The sequence below is a fragment of the Trichosurus vulpecula genome, chromosome X, assembly GCF_011100635.1.
Source record: "Trichosurus vulpecula isolate mTriVul1 chromosome X, mTriVul1.pri, whole genome shotgun sequence".
Lineage (NCBI taxonomy): Eukaryota > Metazoa > Chordata > Mammalia > Diprotodontia > Phalangeridae > Trichosurus > Trichosurus vulpecula.
The window spans coordinates 20,008,757-20,032,532 of NC_050582.1; the positions used below are offsets into that span (position 1 = coordinate 20,008,757).

Below are 23,776 nucleotides of genomic sequence, written 5' to 3' on the forward strand. Positions count from 1 at the left end.
GTGATAAAGGTCTGCATTAAAGTTGTGGCAGTGTCAGAAGAGAGAAGGGGGAGTATTCAGGAGAGGTTGTAAAGGTGAAATGACAGGCCTTAGCAACAGTTTGGATATAGAGGAGGCAGGGAAGGGGTGCCCGGGGTCATTGTGTGAAATAGTGAGGAATCCAGGATGACTCCTAGAATTTGAGCCTGAGGACTGAGAGGATGGGATTGCCCTCTATAGTAATAAGGAAACTAGGAGGAGGGGAGGGTTTTGGGGGAAAGAGAATGAGTTCTGTTTTGGACATACTGAGTTTAAGAGTCTACTGGACATCCAGTTTGAGATGTCTGAAAGAGCGAGATGCTAGATTGGAGGTCAGCAGAGAGATTAGGGCAGGATAAGTAGATTTGAGATCAGAAGCATAGAAATGGCAAGTGAATCCATGGGAGCTGATGAGAGAGATCATCAGGTGAAGTAGTATAAAGGCAGAAGAGAAAGCCTGGGATAGAACACTGAGGGCCACCTACGGTTAGAGGGCATGATCTGGAGGAAGATCCAGCAAAGGAGACAGAGAAGGAACAGCCAGATAGGTAGGAGGAGAACCAAGTGTCCCTAGAGAGAAGAGAATATCAAGGAGGAGAGAATGATCAACAGTGTCCAAGGCTGCAGAGAGGCCAAGGGGAATGAAGAGAGAGAAAAGGCAACTAACAGATCATTAGTAAAAGGTAGTGGTAGGAGCAGGGAGACAAAGGTGGACAGCCTGAGGGAATGGTAGAGGAAGTCCAGAGTGAAGCTTGGAAAGGAATGGGATCTGGCTGGCCTGGAGGAGCCATCCTGTGAGAGAGAGAGGCCACACTTCCAGTGTGTGAATTCCAGGGTTGGAGGGAGGCCTGGTGGAAGAAATCCTGAGTTCAACCTGGAGAGAAACATACCACCTGCAACATGTCATTAAGTCCCCTTTTAGGGTGTCAAAAAAGATTAAATTATGTTCACTGTAGCCTCAGTATTATACGTTAGTGCTTTCTGGTTTTGAAAATTGACTGATATGTATTCGTATCTGTATATCTGCTAACTTTTAGGTAAGTAGAATATTCCGTTTGCTAGAACGCCAATTACCAGTCTGGTTTCTCTGTAAAGTACTTTGGAAAATATTGTGTCATTTGGTTAAAATATAAAAAAGTAGGTACGTGCATGTGTGTGAGTGTGTGTGCGCGTGTGTGTGGGTGGGAATTCTGAAAGGCTTCTCTGGATCCATCGTGATTTTGTAATGTGTTTTCTCCATGGTGGTTTTGGGGTGTGCCTTAGGAGTGCTACCCCCAGATTCAGTGTCAACATCATGTCGTGCAGCAGCCCCAGATTATACAGGCTCAGCTCTGCCAACCATCGCATTCCAGCCAGCAGACCCAAGTCATCATGGGAAGTAATTCAAATGCTACAAATACTGGAAACGAATTGTGCTACAGTGGATCACACCAAACACATGAGCAGGTGAGCTTCATGAGGCTGTTCCTCTCACCTCTGTAGATTTTAGAATCATCTACGTAAAAACAAGTTGGGGAGGGGAGCAGGGGCAGCTGAGAAGACCACCCAATTAGATAGCATAATAAGTAGAGGAGAGGGCGCCAAACAAAGCATTGGGAGATGCCCACAGTTCCAGTACTGAGAAGCTGATAAAGAGCGATCAGATGGGTGCAAAGAAAACCTACTGGGAGAGAGTATCCCAGAGGGAAAGGCCACAGAGACCACAGGAAGGAGAGAAAAGACCATTTGATTTGGCAGTTTGATCTCTGTGAACTTCAGAGGAACAGCTTCAGGAGAACGAAGTCAACTTGGAGAAACTGTAGAGAAGAGGAGGCACCTACCTGCATAGATGGCTTTTTTAAGGATTTTCATCAGGAAGAGGAGAGAAAGAGGACAAGAGTTAGTGGGAAGAATCAGATTAAGGGATTTTTTTTGAAGGCTGAACATTTTTGTATGCAGCTAGGGAGAGGGTGGGGAATGACAGCAGCAGTGAAGGAGGCAGATAGATGAGAGGAAGTTTCCCAAAGCTTTGGTGATAGGATAAAGCCACAAGAGCTTCTTAAAGTAGAGGATAATAAAATGTTGACATTGGGGAGGAAGGCTCAGCCAGCCTGCAAAAGTACTGAAGTAGAGGTCACAGTGGCCTTAGGTTACAGATGTTTGTGGAACCGAATAGTCAGAGGTTCCTGTTGCACAGTGGGATAGTCAGAGGCAAGGTGCTTGCCTGTCGTGTCATGCTCATGGTCATCTGATTGAAGCAGCGATATTGACACAAGGAAAACAATTCTTTAATAGTCTTTCCAGCTTCTTGTTGGGGAGAAGTGGTCTCTCTGGAGATAGCTATTCTTCAGCTGAGTCACTCTGGTGTACTCCTGCATTGTTAATATGTATGTGACTGAGCTCGGTGTCCAAAATTGACAGCTGGGATAATAATGGAGTCTGGCTCCACCTCAAGACTCTTTTTCAGCTCAGAGAAAAGGAGGCTCCAATAAGTTAGTCCTCAGCTGGCGAGGAGCCCTTGGCTTTTACTTGTTGATACTTTCCATGTAATAAATGATCATTTACCTCCTGAAGAGCAGCCAGAGCATGACTACAGGCAAACATGGTATACATTTCCTTAAACAGTTCTGCTAAATGAGAAAATAAGAAAATGGAAATGTTTGATAAGCATATCAAGGTTGGGAAATTTCACCTTTACCTTGCCATAGACTACCAATGAGAATCCAGTTTTCCCAGCCCCCAGTTTGGGAACCAAATTGATTTTTTTCCTCAGTGTTCCCCCAATGTGAATTGTGCAAAATGAGGAAGGATTGTGTTGAGGTAGTACACTGTGAAATTCTGCTTTGTGCATTTTCTACCTTGGCTCGAGGAAATGCCATTAGTTTCCATTTTCTTGCTTTTTATCCATCATTCAGTAAAGAGAAATCCAGCCTGCTTTATTTAAAAATAAGGCCTAAGTTCATTCAGATTTCCTGCTTCTGCTAGCCCTGCTAACCCCTAGCACTGAAATGAATGAAACTGAGGATAAATCGTTAGTAACCACCAAAGGAAGTAAATCTTTTTTTTCCATCCTTGCTCTAATTCAGAGTGGACATGGAGGCCAGGAGCACAGGCCCAAAGTGGGTATGGTAGTGATTTTCTGGCATACGCTGGCTATTTTCCCTCGCTCGCTGAGGCTCCTCCAGCTGGCTTCAGTTAAGTAGTGGAGAGGAAGTGGAGCATGGCTACTCTTTCCTTTTCAATCAGGACAGACTTGAAGGGGGAAAAATACAAGGGTAGAATGCCACAAAAACAGAGATATTGGCCACACCTTTAGTAGTCAAGATGCTGGTCCTAGCCCAGGTTTCAAAGGAAATGTAGTTTATGCCTGAGTGTGTCTCTTCCTGCACTCCTCTCCAGCCAGCCAGAAGATAGGTCTTCAGTAAGATGGGAAAAAATGTTGGGATGTGAAATAAACTGATTGTTTCTGATCCAGGATATTGAGAAATGTCTCTTCGTATTGTTTATACTCAGGATATACAATGTTGTCCATGAGGTCTAGGTTCTTTTGAATTTAGTGCAGAGCCCCTCTTTTCTATGTCAAATCGCCTGGATATACGGTTTGGGTGATAAATGGAGTAAGTCCAGCAAGACTTACAGAAAAGCACATTGGGTTGAGTAAGTTCATATAATCTAAGTGTAAGACCAGTCAGTAAATTGGCTCGTCTTTCACCACACAGATTCGAGTTCAACTGAAACTGTCTTGGGCACATATGCAGCAGAACTCACAGCAGTGGTGCCTGTATTTTTTTCCCAAAGGGTCACGAAGTCAAACCATGACCGTGGTCAATTTATAGATTTTTTTTTAATGAAGTTGGTTCACCATTTGAAATCACTCATTTTAGAATTTCTTAGAGAAATCCTTCAGATTTCACATGCACAAGATCACTAAGTCTTAAATACATCAAGAACCCAAATTTGCTCTGAGAGTTACAGTATTGGAAAAATTGTGATTTTGTGACCCAAAGCCCCCAAAACATTTAATGGTTTGGGTCAGAAAAAGACTTTAGAAAGATCTGGTCACATGAATGAAGTGCTTTTCATTTGTCAGCCAAACGTTTAGGAAGTTTAGAAAGCCAGTCTCTACAACTGTGATTTTTTTTCTCCAGGTGACAGTTGTCCAGGAGGATGGCCCTGAAAAACTAGACCCCAAATATTTTGGAGAACTGCTTGCGGATCTGAGCCGCAAGAACACAGACCTGTATCACTGCTTATTAGAGCATTTGCAAAAGATCGGAGGAAGGTATTGTAAATGTGATATCTGCTATCTCTCTGTTTATAAAGTAGCTTTGTTATGTTAGATGTATGATTTTGTGGAAAGATGTACAGCTCCACAATCCATACATGAAGATTGACCTCATCACCTTCATGTTTGTGTATATCATATGTGAGCACTGATACACATGTGATAGATTTGGAGTCACAGGACCCACACCTGCCATTACCTGTGTGACCTTGGCCAAGTCATTTCCCTTCCTCTGGGCCTCGGTTTATTCATCTGTACAAAATGAGAGAGTTGGACTAAATGACCCGCCGGCTCTAAACCCACATTCAAAGGCATAGTTTCCACGAATGAGGAGGTGATATTCCTGGTGGACTCTTCCCTGGTCATGTCACAGTTAGAATGACACATCTGAGCAGGCTGAAGTGCCTTGGTAGTGAGAGGGCCTCCAGATCATGGCATCTGGGGAATCAACTCAAAGAAGAACCAGGGATGTTTAGCCTGAATAAGACTGGGCAGGAAGGCAAGTGCAAATATTTGCAGAGGGCAGCCACGAAGAAGAAGGTTCCTATTTGTTCCTCTTGGCTTCAGATGGTAGGAGTCAAGCCAAGGGCTAGAAGTTGCAAAGAGGCAAATTTCACCTTGATTTGATGTAAGGGAAGACTTCCTACCAGTTAGAGCTATCCAGAAGTGGACTAGAAAGCTTTAAGAGGTGGAAAGTTTCCCTCTCCCTGGAAGTCTTTAATGGAAGCCTAAGTGACCAATGCTTTGATATGGTATGTTGCAATGGGGAATTCTAGGTTGGGGGCATAGTGAAGTAGATGACCTGAGGGCCCTTCCAGCTTGGAGACTCCATGACTCCATTTCTCTTTCCCTCCCAAACTCAAAATGGCAGAAGGCTCGAGAATTTGGGTTTGGGAATTAGGGTAAAGAAATGATTTTGAAAGAGTTGGAAGGAAGAAGATAAAGGGGTAGAGGTGGTGGCAGGGGGGGGATGGTACATTTTGATTCTTTTCTTACTCTCAACTCAAGGTCTTAGTATCTACCATTTTTTAGGTATTCATGGGAAGAAAGATGTTTTCCTAAGCATTTGTGAAAATTTCTTACTGCCAAAAAGTCATTGTGGGTGACCTTAACATAGAAAAACAATTCACCAACTCCATAAACATTTATTGAATACCTAGTATGTGCTAAGCATTGTAACACTGGACTTCTTGTGTGCTGTTGAGCCAGGGTTCAGTGCTGCAGCTCCAGCAGCTACCCAGAGCCAAATGCCGCCAGAGAACTCAGAGCAACTAGTTCTTTTTCTGCGTTAAGGACTACCTGTAATTATCATCTTTGGCAATGAGAGATTTCCACAAAATTCCACAATTTTTCCATATATACATATGTAATTGTATTTTATATACATGCATTTATATTTATCTTCCTTCGAGTAATAAGTTGTACAAATATCAACAAACTCTATCAAGTAAACCAAATAGAGAATATAGAAAATGCATATATATATATATAATATAAAATATATGTGTGTGTATATATACGTGATATGTACTGGCCTCGAAGAACGGCAGTTTTGTTTCAGCACTCTCCTGTGCACAGAAGCTAGGCTGCCTTGCTGGATGTGGTTTAAGGGTTTCCCAGCAGAGTTCTATTGAAGCAATCAGGAAAGCCAGGCTCCCTCAGTGAGTTCCTGATGCCTAAAATTCCACCAATAAAGCTTTAGCATAAAAGACCGTTTTCCTTATCAAAATAGTGCAAATACTTGTGAGGTCCTGCTTTAGGATACTCTGCCATATATGTTGACCTTAGTATCCCATTACTCTATTGGTATGTTATGAGAACAGGGTTTAATATCCCTGGTGGGGACTAGCTTAGGGAGGACACTGAGGAGGGTGAACTGGGGAGCACTTTCATGAGTGAGGGTAGATTGAAGTTAACTTCAGATTATTCTAAACACAGTAACCTAGAAAGTTAAGTGAAAGGAACTACAAAGTCAAACAAGCCAGCAGATTACCTGAGGTGTGAAAAGCACTTCCCTGTGCCAGTGACATGCCCATGCCCATGGAAGGGCTGGTGAAGGCAGATAGCCTGGCTGTGGCTACCCAAATCACCTCCCTGGAAAGTGGGGAAAGCACTGGGCTGGCCTTAAAGCCGAGATCAGACCCTGAGCTGTTATTAAATAATGGCCCTGGCAAGCAAGCCTTTCATTTTGTTAATGACCGGATTCATTCAGAACTGTTCCTTTTGTGATTAGATTGACTCAAAATCAGCTAAAAGCAAGCGGTGATCCTAATAGTAAGAACTTCTTACTGACTGTCCATTTTCTCTTCAATGTAGTAAACGGGACTTTGACTCTCCAGACGAGGTAAGGACACACAAGTTTACAAATCCAACGTTTATTGACTGGTAATGATACTGTTGTCCAAGTAGAATCTTTGGGGCTGGTTTTAGCCCAGTGCTGTCACTGCCCCAACGTTTTCTTTCCAGGATGACTGAGTGAATAAAGAGCATTTTGGTCTATGAAAATGGTATGACCACGGATTACTTTGTACTTGCTGAAAATAGAAAGCCCTTTTAACAGCTGCTGCTTTATGATTTAATGTCATGCGTACTCAGCTATGCTGTTATCAGCCCAGCATCCAGAATTTCATTACTTCAGAACATACGCCTTAGAAAATTGAAATCTAAGTTATCAGCAACCACATAAGTAGCAAATGGTATTTTAATGTGAATGATCTTCTAAAACAGTCATACCAAACCACCTCAAACTTTGAGTAAATTTTTGTGATTTAATTCTTTCACAAGTACAAATATTGCTAATAATTGTCTTTAGTGGCATAAATGATTAAGGAGAAGAGGGAACATTGATTTTAATGTAACAAAAAGTGTAATTGCTTCTTTTGTATAAATTTCCGTCTGTTTCTAAACATTAGTAGGATGTTTTAAATTGCCTAAAAATGAGTACGGAGGCCGTATGGTACAGTAGGTAGTGCTAGATTGGACTCAGGAGGCCTGGGATTAAAATTCTGACCCAAATCTTAACTATCTGTGCAAGCACGGATTACATGAGTCACTGAACTGGAGTCTCAAGTTCTCTTAACTGTAAAGTAGGTGTAAACACTAGGACACAGGGCAGTGGTGAAGAAAGAGACCTTTGCGTACCAGATGAGGTGTTTCTTAGTCTGGCTTATATCTCCAGCAAGGTTTGGAGCAATTCTGTTTTTTCCTATTTCCTCCAAGTTTTCATTACTCTTGCTGTACCATCCAGTAAAAGCAGCACTTGTTGAAGACACGTGATGAACAAGCCCATCATGGGATAGTGTTGAGTAAACTTTCATCCTGAAATCCTTTTTCGGGACCAAACCTGTAGACCCCTCAGTCAGTATTTGCCAGTTCGTTTTTTTCAGTTGGCTTCCTGCCGTTTAGTTTCCTACATCGTGAATTTGCTCCTCCTTTGGACTGTATAGTAAGCTTACAACACCTTTTAGACTGGTGTGTTAGTGGAAAAAATTAAGAACTTCTAAGACTAGATCAAGGCTTCTTAACCTTTTTGTGTATCCTGGACCCCTTTGGTGAAGCCCATGGACTCTAACCCTTCTCGGAATCATCTTTTTTTTTAAATAATTGAAGGAAGTACTAAATTTCAGTTAGAGGTGAGTGAAAATAAAGTCTAAGGGTTTTTTTTTGCATCCAAGTTAATAGACCCCCTCAAATGATCCATGATCCCCTCCCCACCCCGGTCTAAATCAAGCTTGTTGAACTACTGGTCCCCCACATGAATCAGGCCTTGTCCAGCTTTTCTTTCTCTTTTAGTCAGAAGACATTGAAGCCTTGATTCCTAAAGGGCTGTCGGAGTTCACAAAACAGCAAATCCGATATATTCTGCAGGTGAGATGAACCAGGGTGTGCTCCTTTCCCCTCCCTCACCCCCCCATCTCAGAAGACAGCCTTACTTGGACAGTGGGGCCAACTGGTCTCATAAGCATGTCTAAGGAGTACAAGTCAGCTACTCTATCCAGAACTTTGATCTGATGTCCATGGCCTGTAGAACTTTGCACTAGACACTTGGCATTGGTCTGTGGCAGATTTTCCTCTTTGCCTTAGTTTCCACCCAGCCACTTGACTGGCTTACCAGTGGGTTTCCTTCCTAGTCCCGTTGCTAATATTGCTAATTTTACGCTTCTCTGACCTACTGTTTTCTGAATCCTTAGACTAGGAGTTAATAATCCCTAATGTTTAAGATGGTTTTCAGTAAGACCATGATTGGGGTTGTAGAAGGAGTGGGGTGAAGGTACAGGCTACACCTCAGATGTTTGGAGACTAAGGTTTAGGAAAGTATTCCCTGCTAGTAAAGGAATCAAAAACTTGCCAGGCCTCTTCACAATGGTTGCTGCCCCCCACTCTAGGCTATGAATCCACTTGCCTTTTAAATAAATGAGTTTAATACACTGGAGAGGCCTTCTCACCTAATTTGAAACAACTATATATTTATAATTCAGTCAGACTTAAACCTGGTGGTATTTCACTATTCTACTGAGTGACTAGTGGATAGTGCTAACCTCAGAATCAGGAAGCTCTGGATTCAAGCCCTCATTTCCGACATATCCTGGCTCTGTGACATTGGGTGAGTCACTTAACTTTGCAGTGCCCTAGACAATTCCAATTTGCCCTGGTAGAAGGGATTTCTGACATAGTCGAAATCCCCAACAAAAAGAAAACCTGTGGTCAGTTCAGGCACAATTTTTGTATTTAACAGCATAGCTAAGGGGATGTATTTTATTTTTGTGAGGTTGAATGTTCATAGTAATTTGATAAAGAAACAATGAAAGTAATGTTTAGTAATTTGCTTGAGGGAGCTTTGCCTTTGAGGCTTTTAATAGGTGGCATTGTTCATTTCAGGTTGCCCAAAATGGCCGTGCAAAGGAAGTTGTTAATGAGGTTGCCAATAAAATTCATTTGTAAAGGAAAGCACCAGGGCACCAGGGCGCACTATTCTCACTTCCTTGAATTTGCTATTTTCAAAGTTCCTACTGATAATGCTCCCTCCCCATCCCCCAAGAGGTAATGAATACATTCTCCTCTTCCAGATGAGAGAGACCTCGAACAAATCTCTCCGCATGGTGCTGTCCACCTTCAGCAATATACGGGAGGAGCTTGGTCATCTCCAAAACGACTTGGCAGTAAGATGGTTGTTTTTTTATTATCTCAACAGATCATGTTTTTGTAACTTAAGAATGACAGAATTTCAGAGTCAAAAGGGACCACAGTGGCCCCAAAACAAATCTTCACTACCAAGCCCTAGCCAGTGGGCATTCTCTTGGCTTCAATACCCCCAGCTCTCTGCCGCCCCCGTCCCCACCCTCCCCTCACACATCAAGCCTGTATTTGCCCCTGCAACTTCTATCTGCTGCTGCTGGTTCTTGGGGGCCAAACAGAACAATAGTTTAATAATTTTCCTCCATGACAATTTTTCACATACTTGAGAACAGTTAGTCATTAGATCCCCCGATTCTTCTCCAGGCAAAACAAACATTCCTGGTTGCTTTAAATTATCCTCATAGGATGTGACCTTAAGGCCACTAACCATCTTGGTTGCTCACCTCAGCCTACTACTCTAAAAACTGGTGCCCATGAGCGAACACAATATTCCAGATGTCCTGTCTGGCCAGGGCAGAGCATGGTGACCGATTACCTCGTTCTGTAAGCTGTTTTTGCTGCCACATTGCTCGAGCATGAAGTCCACTAAAGCAACTGCCCTGATTTTTTTTTTCCAGACAAAATTCTTTCTAATCATCCCTCCCTCAGAAAATCAACTTTTGGAATCCTATTGAATTTTACTGTATTACATTCAGCCCAATACTCAGGCCTGTCAAGGGATCTTTTCAGGTCTTGTTATCCAAGTGTTTTAGCTCTGTCTCATAGCTTTTTATCATCTTCCCAGCCTACTGGCCTTCTTTTGCTTCCTGTGCTCAGCAGTCCAGCCAAACTGGCCTGTTTCACACAGGACACCCCATCTTCAATCTGTGTCTATTGGAATGCACTCCCTCCTCCTCACCTCTGTCTCAGTGTCAAAGATGTCTAAGATGCAACTCAAGCACCATCTTCTACATGGGCTTGCTCGATTCCCCCCAGCCACAGGTGCCATTTTTCCTAATCCACATACATACTTATTCACGGGCATATCGTCTCCCATGTTAAATGTCAGCTTGCAAGTAAGGATTATTTTATTCATTGTATTTTTATCCCCAGTATATAGCACATAGTGCTCTTTTATTGTAATTTGGAAGCCTTTTTAGTAATTCTATCTTTTATATTCTCTACAAATTAGCAAACTGCTTTCTGAAATGCTTTTTCTATATCCATTACTTTCCAGAAGACTTTGGGTGTGATTATTGAGGGGTGAAGGCACTTCAAATTGAACAACTCACCACCTGTGGGGAATCATTAACTTGATATCTTTCCATGTGGCAGTTGGGGGAGGGAAGAGGAAACCACTAAAATATTTTGTTCTGTTTTATTGAACTTAGTCAATTTATCCAAATTGTGTGCTATGCAGTTTTTCACATTCAGTATTGGTAACATGACTTTGAAAAGTCCAAGTGAGTCAAATTATCGTGAGTCAAATTATCATTTCAATCTTGAAAGTAAAGTATAACTTCTGTCATTTGAGATCATAACAAATGCCTTCTTTTCAGTCACTGGAAAATGACAAGCTAAGACTTGAGAAAGACTTAGCATTCAAAGAGACTCAGATAAAGGAGTATGAAGCACTCTTGGCGTCTGTGAGGGCCAATAACCGCCAACAGCAGGTGGGTCAAGGCTTCTGGTGACTGTGACACCTTTGTGGAGATGTAGCTACTAGCATAGACACTTCTAAGCGAAGCTGAAATCTAGGAACAAGTGGAAGCTATTTAGGGCAGTCAAGCCCCTTATGCATTTCAGATAGAAAACACTAGCAGCCCTCAATGAACTATGTCACCAAAGACAGGGACTACATGGAAAATCAATTGAGTTCTAGATAATATCCAAGCTTTCCCAGATGGAAGACATTTCCTGGGCCCCTCATGCCTCTTGTCCTGATGGTCAGAACACAGAATTTCAGTCAGAATACCTAGGTTTGAAATCTTAACCAAGGCCCAACAAGGTTAAGTCTAGCTCGGTGATGTAATGGATAAGAGTTCTAGACTTGGAATTAGGAAGACCTGAATTCAAAGTTCACCTTAGCCTGTATGATGACCCTGGCTAAATCATTTAACTTGTCTGGTTTAGTTTCCTTATCTTTACAATGGGATGATAATAATAGCACCTTCTTCCCAGGGTCGATTTGAAGATAAAGTAAAATAATATTGGTAAAGCATTTATCATTAACTTGCCCAAGGTCAGAGAGGAAGGAGTTGAAACCTCCCCCCATTTTGGTTGGGAGTTAGAACATGGACCAAGGTCATCAATACCCAATGATGACTATAGTTTCTTCATTAGTCCATTTGGCCTATGGCTAACCAGAAAGGTGTTGGGAGAAAGATGAATACTAGAGAGCTACCACATCATCAAGGAGCTACTGCTCTGTTTGCTCAGTATTCTGGCACTCTCATCTGTGAAATGAGTCGAGACTGGATGGACTTTTAAGGTTCCTCTGCTGACTCTAGTAGCTAGTAGCAAGAACAGTTGAAAAAAAAGTAATTGGCCATAGCAAAACCTTTTAAATCAATCAATTAGAAATCATCCATTGATGTAATGATAAGATTCAGCTAGCTTTAATATGTCTCATGGATCTTTGTTTTTTCCCCCATTACAGCAAGGGCTACAAGACTCCTCTTCAAAATGCCGGGCCTTGGAGGAAACTATTCTTTCTCTTCGACACGGCCAGTCAGATATGGAATATCGACTAAAGGAATTAGAATACTGTAAAAGAAATCTGGAACAGGAGAATAAAAACCTTAGAATACAGGTACTATAACTGTTGTTGGGTAGAAGTACAGCATGAGGTTTACCTTATTCTTTCACCTCTGGGCCTCACTTTCCTCATCTCTAAAATGGGAACAGTAATAGTAAATCCTCAAAGGGTTATGCGCAAAGTACTTCTTAAATATCTTAATGAATTGCTATTAAAGATGCTAATTGTGGAGTAATTTTGTCCCATGCAGGTGTCTGAGACCTGTACAGGCCCTGTGCTACAGGCTAAAATGGATGAGATTGGGAGCCATTATATGGAAATGGTTAAGAACCTGAGAATGGAGAAGGATAGAGAAATCTGCAAGCTGAGGGTATGTTCAAATTGAAGACTTGGTTTAGTAGGAGTCCTTTGTTCTTGTCTTAGATGCCTCATTCGGGAACAGAGCTGCCTTCTGGGTTCTTGGCCATTAGTGGCATTATGAATCCTGGCACCTCCTACCTACACAATATGGCCTAGTAATGCACTATCCGTTTCCATACACAGGGTAATGGATCTCTGGACCTAGCACCTCCTGACTGCCTACTGTGGCTGAAAAGGATCACTGCTTGGGGTCCACCTCTTGTGTCCCAGGAGCATTCCAAGAAAGCTCTTTCCAAAAGCATTAATTTGGGCATGCTGCTGTTGATCTTATACTATCCCACTTTCCCTTAACTTCAGGCACAACTGAACCAGTTCCAAAAGGATGTTTCAAGAAGGGAAGGAAGTTGCAGTGACTACCAGCTCAAGCTTCATGAACTGACCAGTCTGCTCGAAGAGAAGGATTGCCTTATAAAGCGGCAGTCAGAGGTAATTAAGAAGGCAATCTTAACAGAGACATACTTCTCATAAATTGAGAGAAAACTAGAGAAGAACTCAATAGTTTGGTTTTTTTTTACAGGAGTTGAAATCAAGTAAGTGGAAAAGTTCTTGACCCATATTTCCAGGGTTAATGAGCAATTTTAAATGGTAAAAACTTGAAACAGAAAATGTGGGCTAAGAGTTAGGCCTTAACTGCTGGGATTACATTAAATGATACAAGATAGTTAATCAGGTACTAGCTATGAATAACCTATATACCATCTTGTTTGTTTTAAACTGGAAGTTCCAACTAGGTATCTTCACATCCCACCCCACCCCCATAGTTACTCCTTAGGAAACTTCCATGAGGTACTTATGTGTTTGTCTTGACCATGACATCAGGGAAATGATGACATGACTTGGAGTTGACTTTGATTTGAGTGAGGGAGGGAGGGCTGTGTAAGGTCAGCAGCCTCACTTTTTCCTTCAGAGCCATCTGGGTCCAGTTGCTAGATATTCATCAGGACAACTGGAGATGGCCCAGGATGCCTTGGGAGACCTGGGCCCTTCTAGGCTAAAGTCTTTTTAGGTTCTCACTTTGAGTGAGACATCCATTCAGCGAATAGGCCTTTTTAAGAAGTTACTCCAGAGATGGCCCCTTTAATTAGAAGAAAAAAATCAAACTGGCCAAAAGAGAAACTGTCACTGTTTAAATCACTCTGTGCTAGGAGGGCCTATTGTTGTCCAATCTATGAGCTCCAGAGTGAATTGGGGTTAAGGCTTGGACTTTGAGAAAGAAATCTAGCCAGTAAACCCCAAGTTAAGGAGGCAGCTTTCAGCCACAGAAATGTATCTTCCTTTGGGAAGAGCACCCTCAGGTAAGGCAATAAGGGAGGAGAGGGTCTCTTATCCTATAGTCTCCTCCCCTCCACTCTTTTCTCTCTTCTGTCCTCTTTCCCCCTCCCATTTTCCCCCCCTCTCCTCTGAGACAGGAGACAGGGAGATGGGGGGGGAAGAGAAATCTTCAGATATTTTCTTATATAGTATATATGTATTAGAGGTCTTGTCTTAGAGGGTCCCTTCTCCCCTCTCCTCTGAGGAGAGAAAAAAGAGGGAAGAGAGGAGAGGGGGAGAGATTGACCTAAGTTTCTTTGGCTGCTCCTGGTGGGTGTTTCCATCCCTGATCCCTGTGCCTACTTATGGCCCTTCTGGCTTTGTCATCGGGCATCTGCTCAGAGGGTTTACTCTCCTAGTCAGTGCTGAAGAAGATGACGAGGAGGGGCGGGGAAGGGAGAGAGGCGTGGGTCTCCTCTACTCTCCTCTTCTCCCTTTCTTCTGAGAGAGAAGGGGAGGGGAGAGGGTGATGGGAGAGGAGGGGAGAAGAGCCCAAACTCAGATTGTGTTTGTCTTTCCTTCGAAGAGGACCATGCCATCAGGGAAATGATGACATGACTTGCAATTGACTGATCTGAGTGAGGGAGGGCTATATGAGATCACCAGCCTCACTTTCTCCTCCAGAGCCATCTGGGTCCAGTGGCCTGATATTCACCAGGATGACTAGAGATGGCTCAGGATGTGTTGGGAGACCCTGGCCCTTTTAGACTAAGGTCTTTTTTCAGGGCAACTAAGGAGCAAATAAGGGCGAAGAGCAACTTTTCATACTCATAAGCAATACACGGGGTAGAGTTTTCTTTAAATGATTGTAATCTTTTATTTGCAAGGAACTCTCCAAATTGAGGCAAGAAAAATATTCATCCCATAATCAGACCTCAGGCACTGGAAGGACCACTATCACCACCACTAAAAAGTAATGTATTTTCCTAATATTCCAAAGACAGATTGCTTTCATGTTACACTTACTTCTAACGTGGCCATGCTCTTCCTAATGATTCTCCATCTCCACCCCCCCCAACCCTATTAATGAATGTAGAGTAAAAAGCACTGCTTCATTAAGTCTTTATTGGCTTTCTTCACAGAGGCGCCTTCTGTCTAGCTTTTGGGACAGAAAATTCGCTCTTAAAGAAGTCCAAGTTCTACACAATAGAAATGTGTCATCTGACATTACTTAAACCTCATCTCCTTTAAAGTAGTCATTTTGGAAATCCTCAAAACATTCTCTTAATTATCTGCAATATGCTCTTGTACACAATTGTTTGGAAAAACATTTTGTGGCCAGAGAATAGTAGTGCCCACATAGTCAAGCAAAGGTGTTTCAGAGTTGTGAGGGGTGAATGAAGAACCAGGGATGTTACAGTCAAAATGGAATGCAGTCTTGGCCTTAGAAGGAAAGTTGCTGTGTTAAGGGAAAAAAAGAAAGCCCAAAACTTTGGTTTGTAAAATCCCCTTTTCTTTTCACTAGATACAGAACCCAATACCCAATTCTGGGGCTCCTTTATGATGACTATGAATACATCCCCCCAGGCAGTGACACCCAGACCGTGGTCATTGAAAAGACAGAAGACAAATGGACTAGTGTAAGTTCTCTCCTCTTATAGCAAAAAGCAAAGCAGCACTAGGGACATTTTACTTCAGGAACCAAAAGAGAAGTTTTCCAGATTATGTGTATACACACATAAACACAAACACAGGTGATGCATATATATGTATATGCATTATATTTATATATATCTATACATAAACACACACATATATAATATTACACACATGTATATATATATGTATTTTTAAGAATGTGTACATTTCTCTAAATTGGGAATGTTTAAATTTACGTATTAAAAATGTTTTCTCTCAAGTTCTCTTAGCCCCCTCCCCCCCATCGTTTGAAGGCATATAAAAATGACCATGGACCACAAATTTGAAGATTTTTCAAAGAATCCTTAGCAACCAGGGGCAGTAGGTGATTTGACTTACATGACTTGGTTTGGCATGATGAAAACAGCAACTCATGGGTTTATTCTTAAAACATTTGTCAATCACACTTTTTAAGAGCAACCTATAAAATACCTAGCAATCAGTAGCTCTGTTTTCCAGATGAAGATACGGCAGCTCAAAGAGATAGATCCACAGTTAGTTGTTTCTGATTCCAGGAACACCTCACCCTGGCACCTATTCCAGGGGAAATCACCATTGACCAAAGTTTCAGGAAGGTGAGACTCCCCAGAGTCTGCCATGCACATAACTAACTTTAAGTTATCTGTGGAAGAAAGCATGGTAGGTAATCCCCAAAGAGAATCCTGTTGTCTCCAAGACTGACAAGTGAACACCTGCATTTTCCCCTCTGGCTGTTATTAATCAAGTCCCCTACAGGGCACTCACAGATCGGAGCTACTTGAGCATAGTGGGAAACATGGATGTTAAGCTGAGGGCCTTAACAAGTAAGGAAAAGTGAGACATTGAGCTTGCTTACTGCTTAGAGGAAGGTAGTATTCACAGATTTACCCCAGCTTGATTTTTATATTGAAGATACCTAGTAACACCAGAGTTGAAATTAGTTCCCTCCTGATTCAAGTACTGATATTAAAACAGTCCATTCTGAATTAAGTCCAAACAAAGGCACTGATTGCATCGTAAATACAAAGTCCATGCTACCACTGTTGTTAACAGACTGATAGGAGATAACCAGGAACAGGCTTTAAACAATGGTTTTGTTTTTTCAGCCATGAATTCAGCACCTGTTTGAAGTTCACCCAAGGACTGTGTTACTGCTTATGTCTTGGAAAATATGAGAAATTAAGGTTGATCCAAATTTTGAACTGTAATAACACCTAACCTAAAATAGCTAGCTCTGTGGATGGCTGTTTTTCCTAACGTATTTAACAGTGGAATCAGGGAAGTACTTACGTTTTTATTGCAGACATACCAAGAGCATGCTCTACTATTAGAAAAGATACTTCCAAAGACACTGAATTAGCTTTTTGGGCCAGGGACTTTATTCCATTCTATCATTTCCCTGTAGCTTAGATAGAGCATGCAACTTGACTTTATATACTACTATTGATGAAGGGGGGTGGAGGGAAAACAATTAACTTAGTACCTGTGTTTACATGGCTTGGATTTCTTTTTTCTCTCTTTATGTGTGAAAGGAATGCTATAGATTATGTATTTCTTGAAGACATCTCAGGTGATGGTTTGACTTAGCAATGAAAAAGGATGAGTTTCTCAACTCCTTAACTAGGAAGATAATTTCACTTAACTTCACCTAGTCCTTTGGTGGTTCTAAGTAATGCCCCCTCCCTGCACACGAAGACATCATAGCTCCATGGTAACTTCACTACATTGTCCAAAATGGACATGGAAACAGTAAATAACTCCTCTTGCTCGTTTTAACGAAAATTTTGTATACAACTGCCCCACACCCTCACCCGCACACTACTCATGAACTTGGAAATAAGTTTTTAAACCTAATAAAACATCAATTTCTAGCTAAACTCACATAGAATTGGCAAAAGAAATTACTACTGTTGGCATTTTATCAACTTCGTATTTTAAGAAATATTTGAAATTATTGGAAAAAGCAATACCTACTTCTGTACAGTACTGTTACATTCATTTTAAATGTAGTGCATGGTTTATAAAGAAATATTACTGGAGACATACATAAAAGGTCATGGTTTGCATTTAGATCTAAATCTGATGAACTTTGGAATTGTAGCAAAGGCAGGCTTAAGCATTCTGGCTTTCTAATAGTTTAGGACACAAGAGGTTATGGGCCCTATAGTAATTCCTTTATGTAACTGTAACAGAAGCCCTTAGAAGAAAGAAGTCAGACAGACAATATGAAGTGAGCTCAGTGTTTGAAAACTCGAACAGGTGTCATTTTCCTTCCTTACCTTGAGACAGGAAACAGAGCAGCAACTTGGCTTCAGGGTGTGTCCATGCCACAAGACAGTGTTGTTGCTGTATGACAATCAAGGCCTTTCAGTGGCTGCAAATTTAAAAAATCAACAGCCCCTCTTCTCCCCTCCCCAAAACAGAACAAACCAACCAGAGACAGTCTAAGGTGGACCCACCTTTCAAAATTCCATAATGTGTGTGTTATAGTGACGCTCTTGTATGTTACCATTTAAAGGTCTGTGGTTCTTAATTCAATTTGTGATGAAGAGTAATGAAACTGGCTGTCAAGAGGCCTTTTCACAGGCTAAATCTCTGCAAATTGCAAAGATACTGTCAAAATTAAATGGAATTTCATTCTGTTAACCTCTTCAAATTTAATAAAGTGGAAATGGCACATGAAAAAAACCCCTGCAAATTGTGAGTGGTCTTTTTTGAGATGTTGTACCTTCAAAAGGAAAGGAGCGGTGACATTTTGCAAAGAAAACTCCTCCTTTGAGTCCACATTCACAGGTACAGTTACCTTAAGAAAAACGCCCAAGCAGTGGAATTTGGTACCTCTTCTTGGACATGCCACAAACAGCAATGTGACCTACCTTATGCTTCTGGATGACAATTTCTGCAGACCCCTTATTTCAAAAATTTCATACACATTTTCGTTAACCTCATAAACTTTAAAGTTCTTGTAATCTTAATGATTATTAAATATCTGGGCTACAAAGAATAAGAGATTAAATGAAACATGAGAAGTTACCTAGCCTTCCAGTATTTCCTTGAAAGATAAGAAAACAAGTGTTACAAATTCCATTCATACTCATTCTCAAATAGGCTAATTGAGATGTCAAATTTTCAAGTAAACGTAGGAAGGAACAAGATCACTGAACTGGGAGGGACCTTGGAAGACAATCACCCAACCACCAAGAAGTCCCTACTTGACCAAGCAGGGCTGAAGCATTCCTCCCAAAGCACTCTTCCCATCTATCTAAAGCTCTAGGAAACAGAATTCTTTCTCTGTAAGGCCTCAAGACATGATTCATTCTATTATTCTCCATTCCCTCCATCCCCATCTGAGGTCCAGAAAGACTGAATCACTTACCTTCAGGTCACACAGACTATCAAGGACAGAGCCAAGATGGGAACCCAGGTCTCCTGACTCCTCCTAATTTTTATTTTCCTACTACACTATATTGCATTTAGACAAATATATTAAGTTATCTAGCCTGTGCCTCAGGTCTGGATACTTGGTAAAAAGTATTCCCAGTGAGCCTATGGTCTCAATCTGTAAAACCAGAGAACTAGGTTTCTAAATTCCTATTTGAACAAAATTGAGTTTCTCTCTCTTTAAAAATTTGTTCACAAATACTTAGTCACAGAGCACTAGATTCTTTGGTTTTCCAGTCAGACACCACTTCAACAAGCTAGTGGAAACATTAGCTAGCAGGATCACTGTGACCTGCACTACTGGCAATTTACATCATACTTTGATCCCAATTTAAATCAATAAAATTAGAAAACAAGAGTTCTTTTTAAAAAAATACTAGTCAGCAATTTTAAACAGTCATTTCCTAAAGAGATAAAATATTTCAACAAAATGAATGCAAAAATTCTTCAGGCATCAGAAGTTAATCCAGAAAGACTCCATAAAAGCATCAAGTGCAAGAGATACTTTTTATTGTATTCTCATCACAATAACATTTAGAAACAATAGTTCCACATAACAGTGACAATTTTATGTTACAGCGTGTATATCATTTACAGACACATAAAACCTTTTTTTTTGTTTCAAATTTTAAATTTAACCTTTAAGGTTTCAGAAAGATAAAAAAATTTATTCTCAAAGAACTGATTCTCATCTGGTACAAAACCAAAAGGATGAAGGTTGTCTGAATTACAAAGCCACGCTAGAGAATGAAGTAAAATTTCCATTTTTTTATCATGTGGACAACAGCTGTGTGCAAACATGAAGCAACTTAAAAAAAGTAAAACATACACATTATATGCATAACATTTATGAATAGGTTTTTCATTAAATAGCCCTAGACCAGTTTGTTCTATTAAATGCCATTTTGATTTGCAGCATGCTAACACAAAGCATCATTTAAAAGGATGCATATTTTAAAAGTATACACTGTAAACTGAAGACTCATCTTTGAATTCATTCTATTGGCAGCACATTATTATGGTTAAATACTGCATAAATACTGCCTCAGAATGAAAATGCATGTTATAAAATTGATGTTTTCAACAATGGCATAAAATTGCACCTTTTAATTAATGTTAGTCAAGTAGGACTAGAATAATCCTATCTGCTAAAACTGTCCTAAAGAACTTCTAAACATTTACTGTCATTTAAGGTTGTGTTCTTTGAACCATTTTTTTTTTTTAAAACTTTTAAAGAAACTCCTAAAACATTAAGGAAAAATAGTGCTGAACTGCAACACTATTGCTGCATCCATTTTCTCCCAAATCCACATTAGATGCAGACTTTTGCAAACTGTGCCATCCAGAACATTCAATGTAGCGTCAGGCAAAAGGGATATTATCTATATCACCCCACCCTTACTCTCAGCTATGGAATATTGCCCCTGACCTCTTCACTTAATGCTAGCTTTTAAACAACCTATCTAATAACAAAATAGGTTAGCAGCTCTGAAACTCAGCTTTGAAAAGTACTGAATTAACCTAAAAGGCTTCTGAATGAAATGCTTTTAAAGGAAAACTCCATTTCTGGAGAGCCATTCCAGGTATTACAGAAAAACCCAATGACTAAGTCATCACTGATCAGTGCCATCCTTCCTACCTCCGCCTTCCCAACCCCCAAATTGCATAAGATGTGCAGCTTGGTTGTTCTATTAAAGTGTTACTGACCTCCCAATCCCAGCACCGTGGAGGAGAGTGATGTTTCGAATCAACCAAATAGCACCGTTAAGTTCTCTCTCTGCCCCCTCCTGCCTAACAATGCATATAATACTATGGAATAAACATTCAGCAGTCTGTCTGAACCACCGTCTATGGTGTTTGAGCTGTGGTGAGCAACTCTCAGGGCTAGCAGATTACTGGTAACCCTAATACTTTTTTAAGACTTTTAATACAAAGGATGTAAGGTTATGATTTAAGAAACAGCTCATGAGGTTTTCTTTTTCTCCAATTAATGTATTCCAGTCTCTAAACTCCTTTCTTATTTTATATATATATATGTATATATATATATATATATATACGCACATATGCATATATATATCATTTTATATAATGGTCTCTTTATGGTGTCTCATTATATGTTGATTTTTTTCTGATGGCCTACGGAATCCCTTTCTGCAGTAGTCACATCTGTGTGGGTAGTCTTTTGTATGTATGGAGATAACATGTCGCTTAAAGCCAGAGGCATCTGTAGTACTGTAGTTACAATACTGACACTGATAAATTTTCCTTCCACTATGGGTCTTCATGTGCTTCTTAAGTTCAGCTTGCTGCCTAAATCCTTTCTTGCACTTTTTACATTTTAAAGAAAGGTCTCGGGTATGAACAGAGAGGATGTGGCCACTGAGCACAAAAGGATCAGGTGTTTTAAATTCACAGTGTCTACACTGGTGGACTTTTTGACCTTTATGGCTTTCACCATGCTTTTTGAGCTCTGAAGGTCGGTGAAAGCCCTTTTCACACACTTCACATTTATGAGGGAAATCTTTAGTATGGACAGAAATGATATGTCGCTTAAGGTCACTTGAATTGGTGCTCTTATGGTCACAATGAGGGCACTGGTGTGTTTTATGTCCTTGGAATAATTCCAAGTGCTGCTGAAGCTCAGCTTTCTCAGAGAAAGCTTGGGGACAGTGCTCACACTTATATGGTAAGACAGTGCCGTGTCTGGCTCTCATGTGAGTTTTCAGATTTGACTGATCAGCACACCGGAAGATACAGTGGTGACAATGGTATGGCTTTTCCCCTGTATGGGTCCTCATGTGCTTCTTAAGTTCAGAGGGGTGCCGGAATCCCTTCCCACAATCAACACAAATATGAGGAAAATGTTTGCTATGAACTGCAAGCAAATGTCTATTCAGCAATCCTTGCTGTACAGTTTCATAGTCACAATATTTGCATTTATAAATTTTAGATTCTTTGTCTCTTAATATAAGTTTATTTGAACTCAATGGACTAGCTTCTTTGTATCTTTTTGTGTATTCTGTAAGTTCCAGGGTCTTATTATCAACTTTATTCATAAGCTTATGGCTTTCTAAGTGGTTATGAAAACTTGTTTTCTTACTAGTTGTGAAGTCACAATCTGTACATTGGTATTTTTTCTTGATTACATGATCAGGATGATTCTTCATGTGTCTTTTCAAGAATCCTCTGGATTTAAACTTCTTCCCACAAATATAGCAAGGGTATACAGTCAAGGGCTGCCCATCAGGACCAATTATAATCGCTGAATTAAAAAAATAAAGTTGTGACAACAGTTCAACAAAGGATTTGAAGATAGGTAGCACTGCAAATATTAGCTGAAATTCCCTATACACTCAGTATCAGGGGTGGTGGGGGAGGCCTGCTAGAGAGATCCTTCCTTAAGGGAAATGGCTATTTTTAAAGCAGTTTCTAACTAATGTGGTGTGCTGGCCAAACACATCACACCCTCCATGCAGGAAGTCACCAGCCTAAATGTTTTCTTTTTAAAAGGCCATGGAGTGAAGCGCAAGCAAGCACTACCAGTCACACAATGAAAAGACACAGTGACCTCCACCACACAAAAAATAAGTAAGTGGAGAGAGAATGACTTACATGCTCAAGGATTTTTTTCATGAATTATTATTCAAATAGTCACTGCTATAGAGAGATTTTTTATGTTTTCCACAGCACTTTACATATGCTGTCTCCTTGGTACCTCCCAATGATGCTACCGAAGGGGAAGCTACAGGTATCAGTACATCATTTGCGAGCTGCTTAAATGAGGTCCAGAGACATTGACTGACTGGCTCCCAGCCACACAGCTAGGAGAGTGCTAGAGGTAGGATGGCAGGCTCCCCTGACTTGGAGCCCTTTTCCAACTCACAGTGCCCAGTATTTTACCTGTTGGCCATAGCCTGCTTTCTCCCCGTTTCCTTTTCTTGGACTTCTGCTTAAGTGCCTTATTTGAGTTAACACTGTCACAAATCTGAAGGTGCTGTGATGGAGTAACATCTTTATTTTCTAATCTGGTCTCCAAATTATTGCCTGAAAAAATTGAAAGACAATTAAGCTGTATATGGTGATTTTCTAATATGTTTTGGTCAAATGTATTAGCGGATATTAGCAGGTTACCATTTCGAGAAGTTGAACAAAAGCATCACATACACAACATTTGAAGTCAACCTAAAACTACCCCACCCCCACCTTGAAATGGAATCTGCTCATACATTGAAGGTGAAATGAAAAAATCCTACTGAGCCTAGGCCCACTCCTCTCTGCAACAACTCTAAAAGCTAGGCCAGAACCTCAGCCTACCTACACACACACCTACCTACCTACCTACCTACCAGTAAAGACCAACCAAAAAATCCAAAAGGAAGAGGCAATGAAAGGTGTGGCAGACAATCTCCCCCTTGTCTTATGTGCCAAAGCACTCAGGATGACTGGAAAAGCTTCAAATAAAACCAGTTCAGCTGTGTAGGTTTAGGTGTGCTTCCTGATTTAGTGCTGCCAGCAGCACAACAGTCTGTCTCTGTCAATCTGTCTCTCCCACATGCAGAAAAAGGCTCTATGTTATTTGGAACATTTTATAGAGTCCACCTGAACACACTAGCTCATTGACGCCCTGGCTGGGCAGTACTCACTGGGGAGGCACTTTGTCAGGGGTTGGAATCTTGGTGAAGGAGCAAATTAATGTGCTGAGTGCAGGCACTGGCTTTCATTTAGGGCGTAAAAAATAAGTTCAACCAACATGGCGGGGTGACTCGGACTCTGTGATAGGTGCTTCTCTCAAAACAATTACTTCTGCAACATACAGCTAAATCATCATT

At 40.9% G+C, this 23,776-nt stretch overlaps 2 protein-coding genes across 7 annotated transcripts in view; one reads left to right on the forward strand and one right to left on the reverse strand.

Annotated features, from left to right (window-relative positions):
- POF1B (POF1B actin binding protein) overlaps positions 1-18,191 on the forward strand; it is a 50,706-nt gene extending 32,515 nt beyond the window's left edge. For both annotated transcript variants that reach the window (XM_036740304.1, XM_036740305.1), the window contains exons 5-16: positions 1,282-1,464; positions 4,146-4,279; positions 6,599-6,626; positions 8,075-8,149; positions 9,349-9,441; positions 10,957-11,070; positions 12,057-12,209; positions 12,406-12,525; positions 12,873-13,001; positions 14,714-14,799; positions 15,352-15,466; positions 16,610-18,191. In XM_036740304.1, coding sequence (XP_036596199.1) covers positions 1,282-1,464; positions 4,146-4,279; positions 6,599-6,626; positions 8,075-8,149; positions 9,349-9,441; positions 10,957-11,070; positions 12,057-12,209; positions 12,406-12,525; positions 12,873-13,001; positions 14,714-14,799; positions 15,352-15,466; positions 16,610-16,615 — 1,236 coding nt within the window. In that variant the 3' untranslated portion in view covers positions 16,616-18,191. The remainder of the gene's footprint in view (positions 1-1,281; positions 1,465-4,145; positions 4,280-6,598; positions 6,627-8,074; positions 8,150-9,348; positions 9,442-10,956; positions 11,071-12,056; positions 12,210-12,405; positions 12,526-12,872; positions 13,002-14,713; positions 14,800-15,351; positions 15,467-16,609) is intronic.
- A 1,254-nt stretch (positions 18,192-19,445) lies between these two features.
- Positions 19,446-23,776, reverse strand: part of ZNF711 (zinc finger protein 711) — a 38,276-nt gene continuing 33,945 nt past the window's right edge. For all 5 annotated transcript variants that reach the window (XM_036740268.1, XM_036740272.1, XM_036740269.1 and 2 more), the window contains 2 exons: positions 22,848-22,991; positions 19,446-22,209 (listed from right to left, as the gene is read on the reverse strand). In XM_036740268.1, coding sequence (XP_036596163.1) covers positions 21,029-22,209; positions 22,848-22,991 — 1,325 coding nt within the window. In that variant the 3' untranslated portion in view covers positions 19,446-21,028. The remainder of the gene's footprint in view (positions 22,210-22,847; positions 22,992-23,776) is intronic.